At 39.8% G+C, this 27999-nt stretch overlaps 1 protein-coding gene across 7 annotated transcripts; it reads left to right on the plus strand.

The window, feature by feature from the left end:
• The first annotated feature begins 827 nt into the window (after nt 1-827).
• DHX9 (DExH-box helicase 9) lies at nt 828-27884 on the plus strand. 7 transcript variants are annotated; one of them, XM_062602318.1, is made up of 27 exons: nt 828-1019; nt 2696-2836; nt 3755-3875; nt 4112-4251; nt 4642-4787; nt 7924-7970; nt 8615-8748; nt 9358-9447; nt 9543-9704; nt 10996-11073; nt 11424-11615; nt 12114-12255; nt 12762-12844; nt 14038-14194; nt 14763-14863; nt 15674-15887; nt 16084-16178; nt 16330-16403; nt 17082-17234; nt 18805-18965; nt 20492-20603; nt 21240-21401; nt 21561-21688; nt 22789-23018; nt 25399-25514; nt 26322-26522; nt 27423-27884. In XM_062602318.1, the coding sequence occupies exons 1-27, from the start codon at nt 909-911 to the stop codon at nt 27691-27693; spliced, it is 3762 nt and encodes a 1253-aa protein (XP_062458302.1). In that variant the 5' UTR covers nt 828-908; the 3' UTR covers nt 27694-27884. The 7 variants fall into 7 exon arrangements, with proteins under 7 accessions (XP_062458302.1, XP_062458303.1, XP_062458304.1 ...); XM_062602319.1 differs by having other exon boundaries at nt 4112-4248; XM_062602320.1 differs by having other exon boundaries at nt 4139-4251.
• Nucleotides 27885-27999: the final 115 nt, after the last annotated feature.

Below are 27999 nucleotides of genomic sequence, written 5' to 3' on the forward strand. Positions count from 1 at the left end.
CTTTAATCCTACTGTTCTAACAGTAGGATTAAAAAATGCTTTTCTGCATGCTGGACTCAACCTGTCTCCACCAGCTTGACCTCTTACTTGTGTGATGGTATGCGCAGCTGAGCAGTGTGAGGTCTTGTGCCCTCTACTGCTCAGCCCATACCTCCTGACAGCGCTGCTGTGCGCAAAAATAGTCACATAGAATGTCTGGAAAAGAGAGGGGTAAATATGGAGGTGTGTCACCAATTTACTGTAACACAGAGTGTGAAAAAGTCTGCATCTTCCTCTTGCTATATAACCACTGATCAAGAAATACAAAATAATGAATTATTCCTTCCCACCCCCGAATTTGTAAAACATTAAGGTCAATTTGTCTTTGCCAGGAGCCAGTGCTGTGGGTAGGTTCAGAGGTTCTCCCTGCATGGTCAGGCAGGAGCAGCTCGGGCCTGCGGAGCCTCTCTCCCTCTGAATACATGCGAATTGCTTTGTAGGCCCTTTTAAAATTAAACCCCCATGCTCCTATGCTAACAGGGACTATCTCAGTTGAGGGCACAGCAAATGGCGTCTAGATAAGGGGTGAATTTTCATAGCAGGCCCCAATCACTTTGCTCCGCTCTGTGGTCTGTCAAGCCAGGGAACACTTTGTGTGGCTGAAGCCATACTGTAGCACTGAATAAGCCGAGCGAGCCGCCGCTATGACACGCTGCTACCTCCCCGGAAGGTGCCGCCGCTGCTGGAGCCCTTCGCCGCGGTGCACCCACCGCCACCATTTCCGGGCCCTACTATGAACCGCCGCGGCCGCCGTAGCCGCGCATGCGCGGCGTCCGCCGTGAGGAGCCGGAGGGCGGTCCCACCAGCCGCTAGGTCGGTGTTGGGAGTAGTGGGCGGCTTGTGGTCCTCTTCCCTCGCCGCTTGGAGCCATGGGGGATGTGAAGAATTACCTCTACGCTTGGTGCGGAAAGAGGAGAGTAACGCCGGCCTACGAGATCCGCGCCAGTGGCGGCCGCAGCCGGCAGACCTTCCTTTGCGAGGTGCGGGCAGCGTCTGTGGGGGGCCGCGGTGTAGGCAGCGCTGGGGAGGGCAGGCCGCGGAGGCCTGGCCGGTTTGCCGCCGAGGTGTGCAGGGTTCTTGTGCGTGGTGTACAATGCGCTCGGTGGTTTTGTGCGAGTGAAGCAGTCTCGTACGTATCTCTCGCAGTAAAATAATCTGTTTTCTGAAGCTTGTCGTGTGCGCTTACCCTGCGTTTGTGTGCAGTTTGAAGTTATAGGCAAGGGATACTGTGCATCACCGTCGTGAAAGGCTTTGGTGCTCTGTCGAACTTGCATTGAAATGTACTAAGAAAATTCCTGTTGGGTTGGCTGCTAGTCTGTGCGCTGCTGTAACATTATTCTGTTTATGGCTCCGGATATTGTGGATGTGCCAGTAGAGAGCTTTGAATTTGGGTTGCCTCTGAGAAGGAGCAGGTGTGTGAGGCCATGAACAGAATGGGTTAGTTGGTGAGCAACGTCGTAGATTTGCACTAAACACCTTGATTTTGTCATTATACCCTTTCTTCCCTGTTCATTTTTCTCACCAGTGACGAAGCTGAGAAACACCGATATTAAACCAGTTTTAAAGGTACTATAACTAAGATTGAGCATTACTCAGATGAAATGGGTGTGTGGACAGTTATGTTCTGGTTTTTGTGTGTTGATGCCCTGTGGGCATCCATAGAAACTTAACAGATGAAAAGGATGAATGTTTTCTTTTGCTGATTGTCACAGGCTGGCGAGATGGCTGTGAATCCAGTACGGTTACTATTTGGTTGTTCTGTTGTGGTAGGCTGCTGAAAATTGAAGCTTGCTGTTTGGAACCTGTTAAGCAAAATACTAGCAGAGTGTGTTGTTTGGTGAGAAAATGGCTCAGTGTCATTCAGCACCAAAGGACATAATGCAGTCTGGTACCTGTGGTGTGCAAAACTCTAGTTCGAGCTAGCTGGAATATTATATGCAAGTCTGCTTACTTTTTTTTTTTTTTAAGAACAACTAACTGTAGTGAAAAGCTGTTCACCTCATCAGCAGAATGAAAGAGTAGAAATCAGAAATGTGCAAGTGCTGTACAGTGAAGCTGAAATGAAACAGTTGCTGACTGCAAATGTAAAAGAAGGAGAATAACTTTAAGATGAGCGGTTGCAGAAAAGCAGGTGGAAAATATCTGGTTGGGCTGAATTTTGAATAAGCATCCTTTCATCAGAGTTTGTAGCAGCCTGTCATGTAAGCTAGCCTGATACAAAATTGCTGCACTAAAGTTTGTCTCTATGAAATAGATTATATCTTGCCAGCTGTAATAATATGGAGCTACAGTAGAGGACGCACAAGCTCACTCCTGTCCTCATCTGTTGGTTTGGTATTAAGGTTGAGGAAAGTGAACCTGGGCATAGTTTGCTGCTGTGTGTTGCCAGGATCCCTTCCTACACTGATTTGTTTTCCGTATCAAAGTTTTGGGTAATACTTACGCTTTCTAAGAACAGACTGTGGGTGTTTTCTTTAATAGGTATAAAGTATACATTCAAAACCTACTGAAATACCTATATATGTATGACGATATGTGACAATGGTTATAAATGTTTCTCCTGTTCTTATTAACAACTGAGATTTGATGTTTCAGTCGGTGTTACTTTCAAGACTCCTTCACTTGTACATGCCACAGATCATGTTTTTATTTACAGGTTCGAGTAGAAGGCTTTAACTATGTTGGCATGGGCAACTCCACGAACAAGAAAGATGCACAGACCAACGCTGCTCGAGACTTTGTCAATTACTTAGTTCGGGTGAATGAAATGAAGAAAGAGGAAATTCCATCTTTTGGAGTAAGCTGCTGTGTACTCCTTAAGAAAGAAAAACCTTTAATTGCAGTGCTGTGCCTCTAGCTGCATTTCAGCCCTGGAGTTCAGTCTGGCACCCACGTGTAGTGAAGAAGACTGAATGTGCAGGACTTCTGCTTGTGGTGCTGGAAAGCTGGAATACCTTCAGTGAAACTTGTAGGGTGATCTGGTAAAAACAGCTGTGTGTTGGTCTGTGTGATTGATGAGGCTGGAAAGAATTCGGAGTACCTGTAAGGTACAGCCTGACTTTGGAAATGCTAAATATTCAGACCTGACACTGAGAATTGTTTTAAATGCATGTTATGGTATAGCATACTGGGCACTTTAAAGAAATAACATAACAACAATAAAAAAATATCACAGACATCTCAAACTAGACATTTTTTAAATTGTTAATGCTTTATGCCTTAGCTGCTCATGTGTAGCAAGATCACTGCTTTTTATAATGCTTCGTGAGCCATGTGAGTATCAGCAGTGACTCTCACATAAAAGCTGAGGAAGAGGAGAGTAACTCTTTACAGCAGTTTTGGAGAGTAGTAGATAAAGCATGAAGCCACATGTTATACATTGGGAGGGAAGTCTTTTTCTAGTGCCTCATTAAGGATATATCTTTGTAAGATAACATAGTTTGATCAGTGGAAGCAGTGTTTGTGGTTGTTGAACAAGTAAGGGCTACTTTTTGGTTGGAAATCCTTTTATAGAACATCCACAAAAAGCCAAATATTGACCAATTTGTTCCTTTCGGTTTTTAAAAGGGTGTTACTGGGGGGGGTTACTGCTGGGGGTAACTATCGTATAATGTTGCAGGAGCTCTTTAAACTGCCTGAACAGTTTTCTACCTAAATAGTAAAAAAACTTATTCTGTACAAATATGCTGAGATTTTACTTAATTATCTTTCCTAGCCAGCAGTGGGTGATATCCCTGATGGAGGATATGAAATAAATAGAGATGTTACTGGTTCCAGTTCTTCTTTGGGTGGCCCTCTTCCTCCACATTTGATTATAGAGGCTGAAATAGGTAAGTGTGTGAAAACTAAGTTGCATGTATGTGCATGTAATATATGCATATAGATTTGTGTGGGATTTTCCCTCACAGCATAATTCTGCAGACAGAAGATGGTTAGAAGTTAGATAGTTAGAAACTACAATGAGTTTTGAGGCGGAGGTGTGAATGACTACATGAGGTCTGAGGGACTGGTTATGTCCTGTTGAGATTGCTGGGCAATACCTGTCCATTGCTAAGAATATGCATTGGGGCAGTTATTTTATTTTTTTCCCATGTGGTAGGCAATGGCCCAGCTGGAGCACCTGGAAACTGTGACAGTCGTGGAGCTCAGTGGGATCGAGGTGCAAATTTGCAAGATTATTATTCAAAGAAAGACGAGCAAGAAGCACAGGTAGTAAGTCATTCTGTGGAGTTCTCCTTTCGTTCCTTAATAGGTATCTTTCACTCCCTTTAACATGTTATTAGCATTTATAATCAAGCTTACGGTTTCATCTTATACATTTTGCTGTTGTTTTTAACTTAAGCTGCAGATTTATTTGCTGACTTTTAACAAAAGTAGCTTGTTTAAGCTAGAAACAAATCAGTTTGGGTACTGTGAATATCCAGTTGTTTGTATAGATATTTGGTTGTGAAAATAAGGAAATACTGAGGACCTTTTAGCATTTTCTGCAATGTATTAAATATTTTATAGCATCTAGACATGTTTATTTAAAGACTTATTGTAAGTCTGTTTAAAACTGAAATCTATAAGAAACTAGTAAATGATACTTTTTTCCAAAATTAGACCTCAGAATCAGAAGTGGACTTAAATGCTGATCTTCATGGAAGCTGGACCTTGGACAATGCCAAGGCACGCCTGAATCAGTTTTTCCAAAAGGAGAAGATTCAGGAAGAATATAAATACACTGAAATGGGGCCTGATCACAACAGGTTTGGTAGTTTTGGTCACCTTCTGCTTATGAAGGGTTAGAAGTATTTTCAGTGACAGTGGCTAATCACACTTGTAGTGCTCCACAGTGCCATTTGAAAAAACTCTGTTTTTGCAAAATCATCCAACAGAATCCTTAAATTTTGAAATGGGAGTGATGACCCTTTGTACTGAGTTCTGAGTGGCTGAAGAAATTTTTTGTCTTATGTTTTTCATGAATGAGCAGCTTTTAAAAATGATTACTGTGCTCTGGGTAACTGTTGCGGTGTCAGTTTGAATGGAAGGAGTTCTGAGTTGCTTGCAGTAATTGTTTGTATGACTGTTGTTGTGTTTGTATGCTTTGAGTAAATCTTAAATATGCTTACATTTGCTAATGTAGAAATGTCTCTTAAGGACATTTTATTTATATATATATTATATATATAAATATATTGTATTTATTATAAACTTTGGCAGTGGAATCTTCTACTGGAAAAATAAGTTTGGCAGAATGTTCCTAAAGGAGTTTTGAGGGTCTTAAATTTCAGTTGAAACCAAATAGGTATTACTTTTTTGACTTTCTGCCCGTTCCATCAGAAAATTTTCATGTGTCTCTCCCAGATGAAAATAACATGTAACAGATCGTGCATAAAGAATTGATGGGGTTTATTTTATTTTTTTTTACCCCTGTTTGGAATAGTCCTTACAATTCATCAAAACGTCAGGATATTGTATTATTCCTTGTGAAATACGGTTATATTTTGTGGTCAGAAACAATAGCATGCTGCTGCTGGGTTCTTACTGTTGCATTTGAGGTTGTGGTTTGGGTTTTTTGCATTATATGAACTTGTATTCTATCAGAAGAGTTACTTTTAGAAAGATAAGTAGATTTTATTATTGCAGTCTTCCATGAGAGTCCCACTTGCAGGGCTTCTGGTATTCTTTTGTTGTTAAGTCTTACAAGCATTTAGAATATCTAAAATATATCTGTTGGAGTCAGAAAGTTCTAAATTCTCATTGAAAGCCTATCTTCAAGTCACTTCATTTATGTTTTGAAGCAAGGACATTTCTTTCCGTTAAGTGAGTGACATAAAAAAATTAGTTTGTACAGAACTAGGAATTTTAAAAAACTTGTTGCAGGTGTAGTTCTTGAGCACATATTCATGCAGCTCATTTTGTTATGCCTTCTGCAGGTAAAAGCATTAAACATATTTAAAAGTATATAAACTTGAGCAGAATAAAGTGGCCATCAATGACAGTATGTTTCTCAGCCTGCTTACTGTTCTTTCAGAAAGCATTTAAGGGTTTCTTATTTACTACATCCAGGAAAACTTGAGTGAATTGCCCTGGATGGAATGGCAGAAGGGGGAAGTGACTATGCTGCAATGGACTGGGTAGGCATGAAACAATCGTAGTGCCCTCTAGTGTTCATTAAGGGAGGGCAAATTATTGGATTTGGTACTTCTGGTTATATAATAGGAGAGAAGTAGTTTCAGATTCTTTTGTGATTTTGAGGACAGTAATACAGTTTTGGTTTGTTTTCTTAAGAAATACCAGTTGCCATGCATCTTACCAATCTGATTTATTTAATTATTTTGTAAGTAATGGTCTTTATAACAGAAATGTCAGCCTTGCTCTCAGCAGTTTTTAAAGGAGAAATGTATTTTTGTTGTTAATCATAGTCACATGGTATAAGAACTTAGTAATAGCTGGAAAATTTGGATTTAGAAACTTTATTTTAATTAAAACAGGAGGGTGTAAATTGTAAATATAAACATGGCTCTCCTAATACACAGAGTATGAGCTAAATGTTAATGGATGGGTTGTGGCTTTTCTCTCTTGGGATTCCATCAGTAGCATGGGATGCCTTTGCCTCCTTGTGTTCCCACTGCTGATGGTAGCAGCAGGCAACACCACAGATCTGTGCGTGTTCACACACGGGCTCCTGAGGCTGTACTAAAGAATCAAATGGGATTCTGCTGCAAACTGATTTCTGGTGTTGCTGTTCTCCCCTTAGGTGGAGGAGAATGAGATTGAATGCTGACTATAGGCCTGGCTGAGAAACATACTGTCATCGGTGCCTTAGTTGGCTGTTGTGTCCCTGAAAGCCAGTGGCCTTCGACCCATGAAGCCACTGTGCCTGAAGGTCAGTTCACTCATAGTACAGGAAGGAGTTCTAACTTGAAATTTAAATCCCACACTTAACCTTTTATTTGTTTGTTTACAGCAAGAAATGAAAGGCACAGATATAAGGTTCTACCTGCAGCTGTGGAAGTACTAAGGCATAGTTTTCAAAGAGGATCTCAATCTGATAAAGCCCATACATCTTGAATCACATTGCCCAGTTTAAATCCTGGCTTATAAGAATTTGTCTTTAATTCTTAATCTGTGCAAATACAGGCTTAGGTTTGTGATTCTTAAAAACATGGATCTTGTTTTCCATCATCCTCTGACATATGGCTTTCTAATTTCTTTAAAGCCTAAATTAATACACCACTTGACCTTTAAATGAATTGGTTAGATCCCTGCTACGCAAACGATGACATTTACTGCGCAGTTAGTTTTGACTGTGCACTGTTCCCAGAGTATGGCAATAAGGGCTTCTTGAAAATTCAAGTATTCTTTCTCCTTCCGTGCAGATATGTTCAGCGGTCTTTGACTAAATGATCTGGTTTTGTCTGTGCTTTGAGCTGGAGAAATCTGTAGCAAAACCCAGGGTAGCTGTATTAACTGTTGCACTGAGTTAATAAAACCATCCTACTCTAGTGGGTTACGTTAGTATAATTTGGGATACAGTTAATGGTGCAGTGGGATGCATGTTAATGTTACATTAACATGCTGTCTTCTTTATAATTGTTACCTTAAACTTAGACAGCTCGGAGCGTATTTCCTAATAATGCAGCTTAAAATTTCAATGCCAAATGGCAGCATTTACAGGACTGTTCTTAACACATCTGCTGGTTCTATGGCAAGTCTGTTATCTACTAAGTATGGGTTAAAGAGACTAAAAGCTGTAATGTTTTATCTTGGTCATTGATAAGTTCAGAGTTTCTGACTGAGGACACAGATACTTGCCTAGAAAAGTTGGAAAGAGTGGACATTTTTGGAGTGTCAGTGTCAGCTATTGGCAATTGTACCGTTGTGTTCTTTTGTTTACAGGAGCTTTGTTGCAGAAATGAACATTTATGTGAAGCAGTTGGGCAGAAGTAAGTTTCTTTTTGTTTCTATCTTAACAAGAGATGGATGTTGGTACGGGGGAATAGGTCATACTCGTGGGTACAGACTTTTATAGTCACGTTTTGGAGCCACTTCCAGAGGTTTGTTTCCTGACATCATATCTTTTTCCTTTGTGCTCTGCTTGTTGCATTCTACTGCTTGTCCATTACATGCTTCCACTAATCTTTTTTCTTCTCAGCACAATGAACTGCTTGTGAGATATGGTAGGCTTTGTTTGTCCTAATTATTTGTACTTTACATATCTGAGAAATGCGATGTCTAGCATGTTCCCAAGGCAATGGGCATCCATACCATACCCGTTTATGTAGAGCTTGCTGTGAAACTTGTACGATGTTGCTGGGTGGTACAGGATAATCATATCTCCTTAGACATTGAATGCAGAAACAAAACTTCACAGGAGTTCCCCAGGAAGTCAGTGACATTACACAGCTAGTGTGAGCCAGCTGATAAAGGGACCTGGTGGGATTTTATGAGGGAACTCTGGATTTATCAAGATTTGAAACTCTCCATGAGACCTGTCCTCTGGGTGCAGTCAGCCCATTTCAGAGTAGTATCTTCTGTGGAAGCTGTTTGACATATCAGTTATTATAGCTCTGAACTTTCTGTGCTGCAGGGATTTTCAGTCGTGAGCATGGATCAAACAAAAAGCTGGCAGCACAGTCCTGTGCCCTTTCCTTGGTTAGACAGCTCTACCATCTTGGTGTCATAGAACCTTATTCTGGGCAGACAAAGAAAAAGGGAGAATCGGTGAGTTTGATAGAAGGTTTGGAAATTGCTGCTTTCATTTTAATAACACACAAGCAAGGTGAGTTAGAGTTTGCTCTCAATATTTATATTAACAGCTTACAAGTTAATAATAATTTTGATTCTTTAGACCAGCAGCTGTTTCTGTTCTGGCTCAAAACTGATTCTGATTTGGATCAAAAATATAACTTCGTGTGTATTGAATGGAGCAGTAAACTAGTTTTCTAGCATATTAAATTGAATACAATTTACAATAAATGCTTTTTTTCAGTATAAATTTTCTAGAAGCTTAAAGATTTCTATGTACAATTCTTGGCTATTTGGTTTCATTCTCTGGCACATTAGCATTTTTTGGTATTTGGTTACAAGTTTATGAATAATTTTCTCTGAAATTAAGCTAAGCTATTTAGAAATATTCTGTGGATTCTTGTTGGATGAACGGTTGGCAAAAAGCTTGGAGAATGTGAATTCTGAACACAGAAGATGGCGCTCTTTGGCCTTGTTTCACAAGTAACTTTGGTGGTACAGTATGCTCCTTGGCATCTTGCAGTTCTGGATTCTGTTGTCTGTCTTTTTGTGTGTATCAACATGTAGCTTTTAAACATTTAATAGGTGGAACCCTATGAGGTGTCACTCTCTCCTGACTTAGAAAATCAGCTGCAAAAGACTGTACAGGAACTGTCCCTGGAGATTGTGCCTTTGGTGAGTATGCAGTTCAGACACTCGAGTATTTAATATCAGGCCTGCTCATTTGATACATTTATCTTTCTTTGCCAAATTTGCTTTTGGATTTATAGCCTGAAGATCCCAGTAATCCTGTTCTGTTAAATGTTGGAAAGTTAGCCCATTTTGAACCATCGCAAAGACAGAGTCATGTGGGAGTCGTTCCATGGTCACCACCTCATTCCAACTGGAACCCTTGGACCAGCTGCAATATTGATGAGGGTCCTCTGGCAAATGTAAGATAGCTTAAAAAATTGATTTGTTATTTTTCTTCATAATTCTGGAACTTCAAAATTATGTTCTCCACTCAGGGTTTAAAGTGTTGTAAGCTATTCCGAAGGATAAAACACTACACTGATAAAATTTCTTGAACTTGAGGAAGGAAGTCTTTTCCTTAGCAGGAGAGCTTTGTATTTATTTAATGATTTTTAAATTGTGTCATTTAAATTTAAATCACTGACACTCCAAATTTAAAGATTTTATGAGCAGTAGCATCTTGGATGTCCCAGTTCTTTGCTTTGTTTCACTTTTTGCCTGCTACTGTACAGCCCATACAAAGGTCTAACTGAAATTACAAGGTAAGGTTTTTGGGCATATTTATAATTTGGTAGCCTCTTTTCCCCATATTTCCATCCTAGGACTTTCTTTTCTGGGGGGAGAAACTGCTGCAAGCTGGTGTTCACTAAGTCACCCAGTTCAGAAGTTTAATTTGGCTGCTGTTACAACCTGGTCACAAAAGATGCCCAGGGCAGGAACTTGGCTTTTCTAAAGCAGGGAAGGAGAGTGCATAGAACCAAAGTAATAATGTAATACTTCTTTTGACTGCAGGTTTTTTTCCATAAATTACATGAGTTTAACATTGATCATTATATATAGATTTAAAAAATATATAACTGATATATATTTGGATGGTGGTGTTTAAAGCATAATATGTTTACAGGCCTTGCAAATTGAGCAAGCTTCAAATCTCATTAGGATTTCTATGTGCTAGGCATGGTGCAGCTAACTTATTTTCAGTAAAGTCAGTTAGCGTTTTGGTAACAAATTCAAATTTCTTCAGAATTCTTTCTTAGCTGAAATACAAGAGTTGGCTAATGTATTTCCTTCTCTGCTTACTTTTTAGCTACTATTCTGTGGGTGATTGTGTGCTTACGTTATTTACTCCTTTCATTAAAACCCCCTATCTTAATGATCAGCTAAGTCTTTCATTAGCTTACTGTTGAAGTGTTTTTCTCAAGCGGTTAAAGTTTTTAAATTTAAGCAATCATACTTTTTGAGAATTTTGGGTCTTTTCTGAGAAACTTGTTTGAGGATGGCCACTTGTTTGAGGATGTGTTAATTTTAACACACTGGAATGAATGAAATAAAACAGCTCATAGGCCAAACTGACTTCAGAGAGTTATGTAGGAAATGATCCTTTGCTCGTGTTTGGAGTCATTATGTTGCTGTGGCTGATTTTATATTGAAGTTCTTACATAGGTAGGCAGTGGGGTCAGGAAGTCTCCAAACAATGTCTTGTCTTGACAGCTCACTCCAGAGCAAATAAGCATGGATTTGAAAAGTGATTTCCTGTACCGTTTGGAGCAGGATCCAGAATTACAAAGGGTAAGTGTGCTTTCTGTAACATGGCATGTTTGCACTAGTCTTTATTTTTTAGAAGAGTTTGAATGTAGTGTGTACAAAGTGTGAAAGACTGGTTTTCAGTTGTAATAAGCACCAAGTTTTCAGAAGTGCTGGATGTTATGCTTGGGTGGATATGGAGATCTGTTGTGCTGTGTAAATAAAAAATGCAAACTGTAATTTATTCTTACAAAATTTTTGCTTTGTTTATGTGAAACCTGTGTAGGAGAGTGAGCCAAAGTATGGATGTGGAGCAGAATAGGAAATTTGGGGGTTTTGGTTTTTTTTTTATATTTTTGGAAATGTGCTGGATTTTTTTTTTTTTTTTTCCCCAGATCCAACAAGAGAGAGAGGACTTACCTGTAAAGAATTTTGAAAGTGAAATTCTGGATGCGGTCCATCACAATTCTGTTGTTGTAATTCGTGGTGCCACTGGTTGTGGCAAAACCACACAAGTGCCACAGTACATCCTGGATGAATACATCAGAACCAACAGAGCTGCAGAGTGCAACATAGTAGTGACACAGGTGAGGAATACATTACAAATGCAGCCACTTAATTTTTCAGATACTAGGAATCACCTGTTAAGATGTGTTGAGAAATGTGATGATCATTGCAGGACGTTGTTCATAGAAGCATCTCCTTATTCCTACATGTAGGAGAAACCACAGTGTCATGTTTATTTTTCATTTGGAGTGTTGTTCTTTCATGTATCTGCAGTTGGGATAACCTGGCTTGTACCTTGCCCAGGTGAAAACTTTTTGGCAGACCACGGGGAAGCAATTTGGCAAATGCCACTTGGTAGTTCCTATATATCCTTATATCCTTCTGTAATTTTATGTGCAGCACTAACCACTTCAGAAGAAAAAAGCCTGTTGTTATAGTTATTACTGTTTAATAACTACTCTTTAAAGAAATCTTAGGGCAGGACACATGTAGCATTTATAATTTCTTGTTTTCAATGGTGTTCCATTAAATTTGCAAATCCTCATCATTAAGTTGGGGAAAACCTTTTCATCCCTCAGCCTCGGAGGATTAGTGCGGTTTCTGTCGCAGAGCGTGTGTCATATGAGAGAGGAGAACAACCTGGGCAAAGCTGTGGATACAGCGTGCGATTTGAATCTGTGCTTCCTCGGCCGCATGCCAGTGTGCTCTTCTGCACCGTAGGTCTGTGTTGTTTTGTTTATGTTTGGGGTTTATTACTTAAGGGTCTGAATTCTTTGAGTAGCAGCAAAAGCAGAAATATGGTTAGATTAAAATTTTTGGAAACTTGGTTTAAAAGATTGAACAGCTGTGGGTTTCTGATAGAAGTCTGCTGACGTGCTGTTGTCCAAAGATTAAGATTGTTGTTCAGAAGTGTGATAAAACAGGTCTAATACCATATGGAAATAATTTCTTGAAGAGATAAAATTGCTGTATATTGTTTGTCCTTAAAAGATAGAAAGGGAAGCAGTATTGGGTGGGAAAGAAGAAAGAGTCTTTCTGGTAGTAATACTTCATACTCCCACTATCACTTGTACAAATGATAGCAATTAGAGATGGGGTTGTAAAAAGTACTGGTCAGCTTGCACGCTTCTTGATTTTTAAACCAGTGCAACTGTTCTTGATGAAACAGCAAGGGGGAAGATTGCCCTTTTACTTACATGAACATTTACCTCCTGTGTCTGTTTAAGGTGTTCTTCTGAGAAAGGTGGAGGCTGGGATCCGTGGCATTAGTCATGTTATTGTTGATGAGATCCATGAGAGAGACATTAATGTGAGTTAGCTGGTGATTACAGTCCTATTTCGCACTATGCTTCTGTTCTGTTTAACTTATGTATCTGTCCTAGTGTAAAAGGAAACTATGTTACTACATGCTATATATGTGAGTTTCCCATCTTCAATAAGAGTTTTAGAAACTCTTAATTGCTTCTTACCTGGTTAGAAGAGCAAGGACTTGTGCTTCCTTGCTGCCCTATGTCTTTTTTCCTGTTAGGATCATCTTCTCTGTCCTGGTCCTCTATGGAAAATAGACCACCACAGTACAAACATGCCTTGTGCAAATGTGGGAGCTGAATGTCACTTTTTTTTTTTTTTAGAGTGCTTTTTATACTGACAGTGTTGTATTGCTGTAACAGAACAGCAGGGGTATTTACAGAAGCTGCAGTCTTGATCTTGACACATTTAAATTTGGTTTTGACATGAAGAAAAATGACAGTAGAATTAGGGGAGGGATTGTATGTAATTTAAGAAATGGGAAACATTTTCTGTCCCCTTAGTTCTTCTGTATAGTTATCAACTTTGCCCACACCAACAATGCAAGAAACAGTTAAGTTCTGACATGATGTTTAAGTTTGTTTTGACAGAATCTGGGGACTCACTTGGATGGAATTGCAATGCAGATTTTTCTGATGCATCTCTTCATCTACTAAGTTTGTATTAATGATATAAAATACAAATTTTGAAATCTTGAATGAGACTGGAATTTTATCTGTTGAAGTAAGGGCCTGCCTAACTGCATGGTAAAGCTACATAAACACCATGTTTAAACAGAGCTATAAAACTTTGCATATAGCTGCACTGGATCATTCCTATTTATTTTATGAACTATGGCTACTTTAGATATAAATAAAGTTTAAAAAGACCTTAGGTTGTAGTATATTGTTAGGAAGGAAGCAAACTATTTTTGAATGCTTTTCTTTAGTTTCTTTCATTCTGCAAGAAGAATAACCCTCCTTTGCACTGGAAATCCTAAAATTCACTTATCCCAGGAATTGCAGCATTTCACAATAAAGCTCTGACAACTGTTTCTGGTTATGGAACACTTCTGTGACACTTGTTACTTCTCATATCCAGCAAGGCTCCTGTTCAGTAAATGTATATGTCTTTGTAATTCCTTCTGGTCTCTTGGGAAGATACTGATTTTCATGGGTAGAAAATTAATGATGCTTTTATTCTGTTTATATGCAGACTGACTTTCTTCTGGTGGTGCTGAGAGATGTAATTCAGGCATATCCTGAAATCAGGGTTATCCTTATGTCTGCCACCATTGACACTAGTATGTTTTGTGAATACTTCTTCAACTGTCCAATCATTGAGGTCTTTGGTAGAACCTTTCCTGTCCAAGGTAAATCATTGGTTGTACTTTCAGGAACTGCCTTCATTTTTATTTTATTAGTCACATGCTTCAGGACTGTGATGAAAGCAAGATATGCATTTCTTGTGGGTTGTCATGTTTTACAGATGTGGCTTACCCTGGGCAAAGAAGTCAGTAACAGTGAACCATTTCATAGCACCATTTTATTTAAAAACACAAAGCAAACAAAAAATACTACCACCCCCAAAGCACTGCCGCTCGGGGTATTTTCCATTGGAGAATGAGATGATAATAGTAAATTTCAGATCAGCTGTCTTTGATATTAGGAATAATGAAAATGGCTTTAAATCAGCCAGTATTTATAAACAAACCAGAAAAAAATATGTGGAAGTATATTGAATAGAGGAGTAATCATAGGAATAGTGTGGGAATAATTCTTATACCTTAGCTGACAACCAAGGAGTTTTCTCCAGTCTTAGCTTCATACTCTGAAACATCATTATTACATCAGGGGGAGTTCAGGAGGTGATAAAAAGAATTTTTCCCTTACACAGGCTTCTGGTCAGTCTTGATAACCAATTCTTGACTGTCCTTGCAGATTATTTTCTAGAAGATTGCATTCAAATGACTCAGTTCATTCCTCCACCAAAGGAAAAGAAGAAGAAAGAGAAGGATGAAGAAAGTCCTGAAGATGATGATGTATGTTTGACTTCTTAATATGAAAAGTGATGCAAGTGCCAGTTAGGACTCTAGCTCAAGTATAAATCATTGGGCATTGTTGAACTTATTTTTTTAGCAGCTTTTATATTTTCAATATCAAAGATTGTTGTTAACTTCAGAAATAGAATTTAATTTTTTCATTGACCTTGTAAACTTCTTTTGTTGAAGCTAAAATTTGTATGTTTTGTCAACCTCCATCTCTAAAGATAGAAATTAAATGTTTTTAAAAGTGAAAAGATCGGTAATCTTAGAAGAAGAAATAGATACAGAAATACGAGCTTCACGATACCTTTTCAAGGGTGAAAATTTAGATTCCCTTCTTTTGCAGTTGATGCTGTTAGTGCTCAAAGACATTGACAAGAAACTCACTTTCATGATACAGCTTTTAATTTGTCGGTCTGAAACTACTGTTTAGGTCAGATATTTGAATTTTTTAAAAAATGACCAGTTTTTTTCAAGAAGCTTCTTAGTTTATCCCAGTTCATCTGAACAGAAGTTAAATGAATTTGATAGCTTACTGCTGCAAATTTGTATGGAGTTATATCTTACTGCAATGAAATTATAATTAAGTTCTTACATTAGAAAGCTGGGGAAGCAGGACTTGAACTGCTCATTGGGTCAGTCTGTGAGCTGTGCCTGAGATGGTCTTCCCTGTAAGCTACCCATGTATCTCATTTTACTATTTGCTTGACCAGCCAGTCTCCGCAGTTTGAGTAAATTCATTTATATGATTTATTTTGTGTGTGGTGTTTTTATTTGGTGTTTTGTTTTTGTTTTGTCTTTTTTCAGACCAATTGCAACCTTATTTGCAGTGATGAATATGGCCCAGAAACAAAGCATGCCATGGCTCAGCTGAGTGAAAAAGAAACTTCTTTTGAACTCATTGAGGCCCTGCTAATTTATATCAGGACTCTGAATGTCCCAGGAGCTGTACTTGTTTTCTTGCCTGGCTGGAACTTAATATATACGATGCAGAAGCATCTGGAAATGAATCCGCGCTTTGGTACAAACAACTTTGTTCCATTATATTTCCTATTTTCTGAAGGAAACTATTGACTGTGTAAAGATGAGAGTTGGATGAGTGACTTAGGGATCCGGATTTGTTACGAGAATGAATGGGTAGAAATTATTATGTTGTGCAAAGAATAAATGAGATTCGTATAGTGGTAGTTACTAACTTTCTTGTTTTCATGTTTTAGGAGGTAACCAGTATAGAATTTTACCTCTGCATTCGCAGATTCCTCTGGAGGAACAACGTCGAGTGTTTGATCCCGTGCCTGCTGGAGTAATGAAAGTATGAGAGCCTTCCTTGTGTGGAGTTGTGTTGTGCATTTGTGGAATGTGTTGCTGACTTTTTTTATATAACTTACGTAGTTTATCTTGCAGTCTATCTGTAACTTTTTCAGACCAAATATATTTCAATATGCATTTTCTGTTTCTCATAGGTTATTTTATCTACCAGCATTGCTGAGACTAGCATTACCATCAATGATGTGGTCTATGTTATAGACTCCTGCAAGTGAGTTCATGAAGCAGCTTTTTGTTTTGTAAATCCTATTCTTTGGAATGCAGAAAAGATTTTCTGAACGTGAAGAACTGCCTTGTGTTCCCATAGTCACAAAGCTGAATTTGAGGACTGGCTCACTGAAGACAAACTTGCATTGTCTTTAGCTGTTCAACACAGTTACAAATCTCACTGGCATTTCAGTGGGCTGGTTTTGGTCAGCTAGATTCATGTTGGCACTATTTATGTGAAGTGTCACTGGGTCTCCACACGTATTTGAAATGTGTCATCTGCCAAAGGAGTATTACAAACACTCGAGGTATAGCTGATAGAAAAGAGGAAGATTTTTGTGGTCGGTTGCATATGTTGTCTTGCTGTGCATGTTCTCTGAGCACATTGCACATAGGCATCTCAAGAATTGCATGAGAATTTTAAGCTTTTGAGACAGTTGCAAAAAAATGCATTCTGTGTATAGCTTGGGATGCAGTTTTGTGTGATACTTTAGCTTCCAGGTAGATCCCTAACTAGCCAAAACTTAGCCAATCATACAGGGGTGGTTTGCTTCTTAAAAGCAGTTTGGCTGCAAGGAATAAACTAAGAACTGATTTGGCAGGACTTGAAGAGCATTTGATAAGTGCTTTGTTGTTTGTTTTGTTTGATTGGGTTTTTTTGTTGTTTTTTTTTTCTTGACAGACAAAAAGTGAAGCTGTTCACTGCTCATAATAACATGACAAACTATGCCACAGTCTGGGCATCAAAAACTAATTTGGAGCAGAGGAAAGGAAGAGCTGGACGTGTGCGTGCTGGGTTTTGTTTCTATTTGTGCAGCAGAGCTCGCTTTGAAAGGTGAAGTTGTGCTCTTTAGAAATAAAATAACCCCTGAGAGTTCCCCCAGAACTGTTGTCTGCTGCTTCAGGTCAAACTGGGGAAATAATTTCAGAAAGCACGGAGAGGAGGTGCATGATGGCAGTTCACACTGGAACCTCGTTTTTTTTTTAAAAAACCATAGGGTGAGGGTGAGGTGGATAAATAGTTCATGATGTTATTATTAAGAACTTCACTGCAACCTACAGAACTTCTTCGGAGAAAAATAATAGTGCTTGGGAATTGAAGCAATGAGGATAAGGCTCTAGTCTGCTTGCAGGCATTGTGGGATCTTGGCATCTTCATGTAACAGGCAATTCTCTCATTAAAGTGGTAAAAAGGAGGGAAGGCAGATGCTACTTTTGCCTCCATTGCCATTCTCTGGCCAGGAAGCCCCTTCATGCTGCTCTAGCATCTTCTCTGCTGCTGAGACTTTCGACCTCTGCTATCTGCTAAGCTGTTTCTCAGTTACTGGAACAGTGAAAGCATTTTGCTGGCTGTGGAAGTCTACACAGCTGTTGCACTCAGTGTTTGATCTCTCTTACGAAAGTTTCAGTGCTCCTCTCTAAGCTGTTACGTAGCTGTATTTTCATGTTCTGCTTTCTGTAACCTCTGAAAGTATCAGTTGATTGAAAACTGCCCTGAAATTGCTCAAATTTATTTATATTTGCTGTCTAGCACAGTTGGAGTGTTAAGAATTTTTGCCAGTGAACTTATTTTGGGCTACTAAAGTAGTCATGTGACTTCATGACTGTAAGGTTACCTTTCTTCAAAGACTATTAAACCAAAATATACTAGCTCCACTGTGCCTAGGAAGGAGAGTGTGGGCTTGTACAGATAATCTTTTGAGAGATACTGTCTAAATCTGGTGCCAGCTGAATCTGGTTGTGTTCAAGTTGTGTTGTGAAACCTTTTCTAGCTTTCTGTTGCTCACTGCAGTTATTCCTATGGAGTTCAGGTTTCAACCAGCAATCTAAATGACCACGAACGATAGTGTGCTAAAAGCTGTTTCCATGAGGTCTTTCTCCTATCAGAAAACCACTTTTGGAAAGCATCCAGCAAAAATACTTCCTCTTAATGATAAAAGCAGGATTGTGCGGGACAAATTGGGTGGTTTGGAGTTGATAGAAGGGCAAGTAGAGAACTGCTTGTGCATAAGGTAGGCTGAAGGCAGGTTGCCTGTCTTTGGAGCGGAAGACCTTCCTTAGCAATGCAGGAGATGATTGTTAGGGGGGCAAGTGTGGGGCTGGACACAACTATGCTGTGAATTGGCTTCAGCCATGCAGACTCTGTGTGGTCAGCTCATACTGGAAACCACACCAGGCAGTGCCAGTGTGAGGGCTATACCCTCTCTACAATTCCATTTAAAATTTACCCTGAGATGAGAATTGAGAAGCACAGAAGGCAGATACTACAGGAGCACAATGAGACCTGAAAGGTTGGCTGGGAGGCAGTATTTGCTTTGGAGGGCAGTAGTTTATGCTGGTGGAATAGTGATCAAACCTGGTTTGGAGAAAAAAATGTGGGCTTTTTTGTTCTCTTCTCGTTCGAGACTTCAAACCCATATGACACCCGAAATGTTTCGAACACCACTTCATGAAATTGCTTTGAGCATCAAATTGCTGCGTCTGGGAGGAATTGGTCAGTTTTTGGCCAAAGCAATAGAACCACCACCTTTGGATGCAGTGATTGAAGCAGAACGCACACTAAGAGGTATCACTGTTTGTCTACAAGATTTTTTGTTAATGAAGCTGAATCCAGGTGATTTGGAGTATAATGATCACTTGCAAACTGTTTTAACATCTCTGAATTGTTTGTGTAGCAGCATGCTGTCTGAAACAGCAAGGTGTTTCCTGGATGCATTGTGTGGGTGGCTGTGTCTTTTGCAGCTGAAGAAATACTTGAATTCCCAAGTGGACAGTCATTCCTTTAAGAAACTTGAGCCTTCAAACTTTTGTTGTTTTACCAGTAACTTATGCTCGCTTCCAGCTTCCTGTTTTCCAGCTGTGGCACTGCTGTGTATGACATAGATTCAGACCAGTGCCTAAGGCATTTACAAAACTTCTATAAAAGTATTGGAGAAGAGAGGTCAGTAATTTATTGTGTAATTACTGCTTTGTACAGTTTTCTGAGCCAAGATCTCAGTATTTTGCAAAGTACTTATATTTCCAGTTTATAAATATGTAAGCACCAGTGTCCTAAACTAGAAGAAACTGAGGTGGGGGCTAAGCTGGCTCCCCAGTTTTTTGAAGGTACTAACTGGAATATGAGTAGAATGGAGCAGGGAGGAACCCTAAATTGATGCTTTAAATTTAAAGTTGTGATCTCAAACATTCTGAGCATTCTTGGCAAATGTCACTAAATATGCTCTTAAAATTTCTAAAACCTGAAATATCTATATGATTATTGATTTTAGGAAAAAACTGTGACATATCTACATTGCTTGTATACAGGAGGAGGACCAGAATGAAGAACATAGCTAGGGATATGTGTTCAAATTTAATGACTTTTTGATCTAAAAATTGTTAGTATTTTTCTTACACTGCAGATAAGAAATGCAAAGTTGGGGAAAAGGCAGTGTTTTCAGTTTTAACGTCAAACAGCAGTTTCTGCATGTGCCTCTATTTCCTGGGTAGCCTGTGGGTTTGTTTTCAGTGTGTGTGTGCAACTAGTATGTTTTTAGGATAGTCTAATTTGCTATTCTTCAAAATATTCTTCAGGCTTTTGGTTCAATAGATACCAAGGAAAATGATTTCACAGTGGCTAAGGAGTCCTTTATTTGTTTGCTTTCCCACTTAATCACTAAGGCTGTAAAGGTTGGGAGTTCTTTTAAAATGTAAAGCTCTTAGTTCTGCTGAAGTTTCCCAAAGTAGTTGTAAATAAAGCATGTGAACCATAAGTTCACTTTTTTCATTCATATCTTGAAAGGGTGTTAAAGATCACACTTGTATTGTTTGTCATGCTAACTTACAAAGAGGTTTATGAAGTCGTGTTTAATGCTTATGGCCAAATGGCTAGAGAGATACTCATGAGACCCTTTAGTCTGTACAGCAAATAGCCACAGGTACATGTTAGATTTTATTATTGACAGTGATTTGATAGTTTTGAGGATGAGCTCAGGTAAAAATTTTTAGGTAGTGGAAGGCAAAGCCTCATGGAAGAGAAAGTTTGTGGTGGTCTCTTTTTGATGAACAGAAGGTTTAGCTAACAGTCTTTGATAATAAGAGATCTTGTTTCAGAGCTTGATGCCCTGGATTCCAATGATGAGTTGACACCTCTTGGAAGAATTCTAGCCAAACTTCCCATTGAACCTCGTCTTGGCAAGATGATGATAATGGGCTGTATTTTTTAGTAAGTTTAGTAGTCTCAATGGTCTTATTCTTGTTTCTCGGAGTTCTTCAGCCTCTAGACATGCACTCTACAAGAGAAAAAACAATACATTTAAATGAGCAATAAATGCTACATCTGGGAATAGGAGACTGAATATTCATGAGAACAAAGGATAAATGACTTCAAGTATAGGGAATAAGGTAATGAAATTCCCTCCTACTTCAAGGGAGCAGTAGAGGCTTAAATAATTATGAAATAAGAGTGGGACTCAAGTATAGCAGTGAGCTAGAGGTGGGGATATGTGAAATGTGACACCTAGATAAGAAGAAAAATGAATCCATGGGTTTTGCTTGGGAGAAGTAGAGATCTGTTATTTGTAATTGTGATGTCTGTAGGGTCCTTTTCACCACAAGAAGATGGTGTACGGAGGGAAGATTAGACAGAGGGCTTGTGAGCTCTTGCTGTTGTGAAAGTACTGGAATTGGAGCTAATTTTTAACATCAACTTCTGGGGCAGTGTTTCTGTGAAGAACTCTGGTAGAAAAGGGCCAAATTACTAAGATCTCTTGTGGAGAAGTTTTTACTAATATCAACAGCCTGTAGAACCTGCTGGCAACAATACTGTGAACAAACCGAATCCTTTTGTCATTTCTTTCAGTGTGGGGGATGCTGTTTGTACCATCTCTGCAGCTACCTGTTTCCCTGAACCTTTTATCTGTGAAGGCAAACGCCTGGGTTATGTCCATAGGAATTTTGCTGGGAGCAGGTTTTCAGATCATGTTGCTTTGCTCTCCGTCTTCCAAGCCTGGGATGATGCAAGGTATATTATCTTGGCATTAAATTTGATGAGAAGCTATGGGTAACAGGGTGAGCAGATTTGTGGCCAAACTAGATATGTCAGCAGATGCTGTAACAGTTAGACTGTTGCACTTTCCCTTTTCTTGAAGAGACTTCTAATTTCACTCTGTTTGTTTTTTAGAATGGGTGGTGAAGAAGCAGAAAAAAGATTTTGTGAACACAAAAGACTCAGCATGGCTACTCTTAGAATGACTTGGGAAGCAAAAGTCCAGCTGAAAGATATACTTATCAGTTCTGGCTTCCCTGAAGGTGATTCTGCTTGGGCATAGTAATTTAATGACTGTGTTTTTCATTATGAGATGAGAAATAAACAAGATAATCTAGGATGAGCACGCAAGCACAGAGGCCTATAGTGGGTTTGCCATAAAGCCATTCTGCTTTTACAGCTTTGTTCAGATGAAGTTTTAGTGCTGAGTCATTCTGTCGTATTTGTTAAAACCAGAGAAGCTGTGATGGCTGTGGAGCAACATAGGGAGATTTTGGAGGCTGAGGTTAGGGCTGCAAGATTAAAAATCTGTTAAGCAATTGACCTTAGAGAATTAACTCACTGATCTTTCTCCTTCATGTGTTACATCTTCAAAATGTGCCACACTGTACTTCCTCCCTCCTTTTCATTAGCTTTAGGGAGGAGTCTGTGTGATCTAAATAGTGTGCTGTGCCCTATGATTTTCGGGGTTTGTGCCACAGGAGGGGTGTGCAGTAGTGTTGCATGTTATTATATTTTTCTAAGGAAGAACTTCAAGTTGACCAGGTTCTGAATTTGCCTGATGTTCCTGAGGAGCTTGCTCAGTGAAATGGCATGACTGGCTGGATTCAGCAGATGTTCCTCTCTCCCTCCTTTTTTTCTTTTTTTTTTCTTTTTTTTCCTTTTTCTTTTTAATTCTCCCCATGCTGGTAGGATCACTGCTGCATTTATTCTTAACTTTATTTCTGGGCAAGATGACCTGAAAACAAGCCACCAAAGACTCTGGGGAGGTTTGTAACAAATAAACTAATGAAAACATCCATTCTGACCTCCCCTAAAAGATCTATCTCCAAAACAAATGACAGTAAACACAGTGTGGTACAGCACATTCTGGGCAAACCCCTCTTTCCTTGTTTTTGAAAAGCTTAGGAGAAAAAAATACCTCTTTTGTTAGTAGTATTTTTCAGCTTTTTTCTCTCCATGAATAAGTTGAAAATTGAATCTAGAACTGAAATGTTTTGAGTGCAGAGGTCATTTGAGAACAGATGCATATCTACCAGTTGATTCAGTCAGAAAATGCATTGATCCAGGATCCTAAACAACTCTGCTGCACTGTCCTACGTGATCTGTGGATATGAGCCAGTCTTCTGTTCTCTGTCAACAGAATGTTTGATGACTCAACCGTTTAACAACACTGGACCGGATAATAATCTGGATGTTGTAATCTCTCTGCTTGCTTTTGGGGTCTACCCCAATGTCTGCTACCACAAGGAGAAGAGGAAAATTCTTACCACTGAGGGGCATAGTGCACTCATCCACAAGTCATCTGTCAACTGCCCTTTCAGCAGCCAGGAAATCAAGTATCCATCACCTTTTTTTGTTTTTGGAGAAAAGGTAAAGACTTCGAACTTGTTCTTGATCACTTGCTACCAAGTTGTCTTTTTGCCTCTCCTTCTCTTGCCATAAGAAAAAACCTACACCATGCAGTATTTAGATTGGTTTTAGGGGAGTTGGTTTGTTGGGTTGGTTGTTTTGTCTGGGGTTTTTTTGGAAGGTGAACCTTATGCAGTCATGGTGTCACTCAGCCTTCCAGTAACTTCTAGTCAACTGAATGTAGAAGTAGAGCTGCATAAAAAGCTCCTGTGAGTTATGTGAAAACAGGTAGGTCACAGAGAAAGATCTAAATTATTATCTTCTTTAAGAGATTGCTTTGGGATCTCTTCCATACTAATTAGGCACTAAAGAAATTTTGCCTGTATTTCCCCTGCTGCTTAGGAATCCAGAGGCAAAATGGGAGCATGTAATATGGCAGTGGGGTGCTCCCTTTCTGGCACGTAGGCAGTTTGTCATCTCCTGAGGACATCTCCCATTTCCCAAGTGTCTCGTAAAAACTCTGAGATGCTTTCCTCGGGGTTGCCATGACCTCTTCCTCCATGCCATTAATTTTATGTACTTGGCACATAGTGAACATGTACACTTTTAACCCCTGTGTGCTCTCGTATGCTTCAGTGATGGCCATCATGAATGCAACTGCTCCTGCTCACCCTTTTTTCAAGGAGCATATGAAGGCAATGCCTTCATCTAGGATGTAGCAGGAGATAGTTCTTGGGCTGCCTGCCTGCTTGTGCTGCCTGTGCAGTTACTCCAGCACAGTGATGGGGAAGCCCTGAAGCTCTGTTCCTTGTTGGTGAAACCAGCTGTTTCTTCTTCAGAGTTTCTTCTGCCTGGGAAGTGCTGTAAAACTATGTTTGAGAACAAGCACTGAACTAGCAAAGCCTCCTGCTGTAAGGAGAGCCTTTAAAGATACAGCAGAACTGATGCTGTAGGGGTTTCTTTCTGTCACCTGTCAACAGTGGTTAGGTCACAATTACAGTTTGTTTATGCTGATTTTTATATCCTCAGTCCTTTTTCCTGACATGCAGCTTGTTTTAGTAATTGCAAACAAACCACATGGTAATAAATGGAATTTTGACTCCTTTGGGCACTGGCTGTGGGCTCAACTTGACACTCTGTGTTTCTACTTACATAGTTCAGAGCTGTAGTGAGGCTTTGCCTCTTCTTCGCCCTTTATGTCAGGATCCCAAATGGGTCAGACCTTTGACCTGCCACAATTATCTCTGTAAAGTGAGTTCCCCTAGAAACAACAGAAGACTTTTGAACTCGAAAAGCTATGCTTTATTAAACCAAAATACACATGCGAAACTGGGTGACTTAACACAGTGGCTTAAGAGTGGCTAAGAGAGGACCTGGGTGAGACTGGGGTGAAGGAAGGATTTCTATTCAGCTCTCTTCTTACCCATTATGTACCTGCTAAAAGACATCTTCTCTCTGAGGATGGGTTGTCTGGGTTTTGCTGCGTTTAGCAGTCTCTCGCTGACCTGCAAGTTCAGTGCTCCTTGCTCTGGCCATTTTTCTGTCACAAATTCAAGTCTGAAAGTTTCTCTCTATTGAGCATGTGTGGTAACTTCCAGGTGGGAGCAAATCTTCTCCCAGAGGTACAACAGACTCTACCCATGATGCTCCTGTATGAAAGGAAGCAGGGAGAAAGGCAGCTATCAGGGTGGGAAGCTGAAATCCTAAGTACTGCTCTTCAGTTCCTCCTTTAAAATGAAGGGCAGTAGCCTGTGTATTCAGTGCCGTTATTTCTGTCTCGGGACAGTTGGCTTGATATTTTCCAAGTGCTCACTCCAGGTACAAGCTTAAGGTCTTGTTTCTAGAAAATGACAAAGTGGGTTGGCTGCATGGACATGTAGCAGCTTCCAAGTTTGCATGTGTAGGCCCCTACTAAAGAAGCAATGAGCTTCCCATCACGGCCACAGCGGTGACAAAGGTGGAAGGTAACTCGGCTATGCCTTAGTCATTTTTGGGTTGGCAAAGTGTAAGATAGCTTAGGTCTTGCAAAACATCAGCTGCATAATTTCAGACATGCAGTGATGGAAAAACTAATACTTTAAAATGGCAGGTTGTTTTGGTGTTTAGTTGTGGGTCTTTTTTGTGTGGGTTTTTGTTTTGTGGTTTTTGGATTTTTATTTTTATTTTTTGGTTTTGGGGTTTTTGTTTTGTTTTACACTAGCCAGTGCTGAATCCCCATAAACATCTGCCTCACATTCAGTTTTGTTTGCACATGTGCTCTTGTAATTTCCTATCATTATACCTAGATTTTTTTGTGTAGGGGGTTGTTTTTGTTACAGAAAATTCTCTGGTTTCAGTGGCCAGAGGAAGGTGTAGAGATGTGTTTTCCCTTTCAAGAGTCGTATTCCTCTTCCACCTGCAGATTCGAACACGAGCTATCTCTGCCAAAGCAATGACCTTGGTGAGCCCGCTGCAGCTGCTTCTCTTTGCCTCCAAGAAAGTCCTGTCGGATGGGGAGCTCATTCTGGTAGATGACTGGTATGGACCTCCTTGGTGCTCATAATACCCAAGTCTGTGAAAGAACAGACTGAGGGCGAGCATCTGCTAACACGATGTAAATCTCTATAGAATAGGAACCCTACAGCAAGCTGTGCACTATAGGCTAATTGTGAAGGCATTACATGTGTTTCCTGTGAGGAAGGGAGGGGTTTATATTGACAGCACTGTTTCATGCAGATTGTCTGGTTAAATTGAAAACATAATACCAGGCAGTTTCCATAAAAATGGCTGGGTTTTTCCACTTTAACTGGAATGTGAGTAAGGGTACTGTATGTTTTGCACCTCCTCTTCAGACAGAGGCTGAGGAAACCTTGTTTTTGAAGTCCCAGAATGCAGTTTGAGGAGAGAAATGGTTATTTGTATGGCCATGACTAAATACCATCTGGATTTTGTCTTCTCCCCCCCCCCCCCCCCCCCAGTAAAATGGAGGTTAAGAATTGCTTCAGCTTAATTCACTAATATCCACTCTCATGTTTTTAGGTTTGTTTTTTTTTTTAATCTTTGTTTTGATGCTAGGGGTTATATATTGGTGGTGTTTGTGTTAAATTTCAAGAGAAAATGTAAACAGATGGATAGTTATATCAATGTCAAATTTTAGGGATCTTAAAAATTTTGCTTTCTGAGTTTCATGCTCTTTCATTGACAAATTCATATGTCAAAGATGAGAATATAGATTTCTGGCTCAGCGTGTGCATCACTCAATGAAAAGCCACTCTACAGAACATCTTTCACAACAGGTTGTCTCCTAGAAGTTGTGATACATTAATATACTAATTCGTCCTCTAGGATCAAGCTGAAGATGTCCCACAATGCGGCTGCCTGCATCACTGCTCTGCGTGCTGCAATGGAAGCTCTTGTTGTGGAAGTGACTAAAAATCCCGAGATGATTCGGCAGGTGGACCCAGCATATGAGCGAATGCTGAATATGATCCGCCAGATCTCCAGGCCATCAGCCGCAGGCATTGGTCTCATGCCTGCCAATGCAAGGTTAGCTTGACTTCAATGACTTGTGCAGCTGGAGCTCAGGGGTGAGGAGTGCTCACCACCTCTGCCCCCAAGGACAGTAAGAGCCTGAACAGAGCAGGTCAGAACTGTCAGCACCCTGCACAGTGGCTGCAGAAATCCAGAACTAAAACCATGAGGAGTGTTTTCTCCTGTGTGGACAGGAGCTTCAGGCTTTTGTTTCAAAGTCAGTAGTCTGCATGTATGTAAAAGTGTCATGTTCTGACACTGAAGCAAGTAGATCCTTGCCTGTTTTCACAGGAAGGACAAATGGCTCTCGGGAATAAAAGCTGTTATTGTCTCATCCGAAACATGATGACTTTTAGAAAAAAAAGATAATCCAAATTTATTTTGGGCAAACCTATTGGTCTTTGTGTCTCTGGAGATAAAACAAATATTTGTCTGTGCTTGCATCCCTCCCTTGCCCTTCATTTTCATGACTTACTTCTGAAGCAAAGAAAAATGAAAACACTTGTGAGCTGTTAGTAATCTAAGGAAAAAAAGATCAGCTTTGATGTAGACTTCACCGTGTTTTGTGAGGAGCAAAATAAAGATCACTGTGCTCACATAAACAGGATCAGGGCTCCCAATGACTTTTTGAGAGGTGGAGAAGTGGAATTGAGAGGAAAACTTTCTATCCCAGATGTAGACCTGTGTGAGATTTAGAGGGAGAAACTACTTGGGTGCCATGACAGGCCATTCCTAGCTTTTCTTTACTGAAGTGGATAAGGTGCAAAAGCACAACTGTCATTCAGTCGTTGTATTCTGTTAACAGATATTAGAGGCATTTTAACTGAGCATCTTGGCAATTGGTCATTCCTGTAATTAAAAAAAAAAAATAGAATCCATAAGATTGCATCAAGTATGTAATGTTTCTCTTTGCAGGTATGGTGATGGTCCTCGGCCCCCCAAAATGGGTCGCTACGACAACGGAGGTGGCTTCAGAGGCTGGGGAGGTTACCCACATGGCTCTGGCTACAGGGGTAGAGGGTACCATGGCTACAGCTACTCTGGCAGGTGCTCAGGAGGAAGAGGATACCAAGGTAGCTCAGGGAGAGGCTATGGAAGTGGGGGTGGCTATCGAGGAGGAGGGTATCGAGGAGCAGGTGGTGGCTATAGAGGAAGCTATGGGGATTCGGGGAGGGGTGGGTGGTAGTTACAGAAGCTCAGAGGAGTTTTTCCACTTTGACTGAAGTTGTCTCCTGAATTCCTTTCTTGGTCTTACCAGTTTGTTTGCCATTTCAGTTTCTTAGTACAAGTATAGCTCTGTAATATATCCTACTGTTAAGAAATTTACTGCAAGTTGTATGATTTAGTTCTCAATAAAGCATTTGTTTTAAAGACTTATATGCTATATGTTGAATTTTATATTTGGATTTAGATTTTGGAGCTGTTCTGATGTTAGTTTTGTTTGTAGAAGGCAAAAGGTATTCTGAGGAAACCTTTTCAGTGTCTAAAACCA

Source organism: Pezoporus occidentalis, unplaced genomic scaffold (assembly GCF_034315485.1).
Source record: "Pezoporus occidentalis ecotype Australia unplaced genomic scaffold, CSIRO_AGI_Poc_V1 ctg76, whole genome shotgun sequence".
NCBI lineage: Eukaryota > Metazoa > Chordata > Aves > Psittaciformes > Psittacidae > Pezoporus > Pezoporus occidentalis.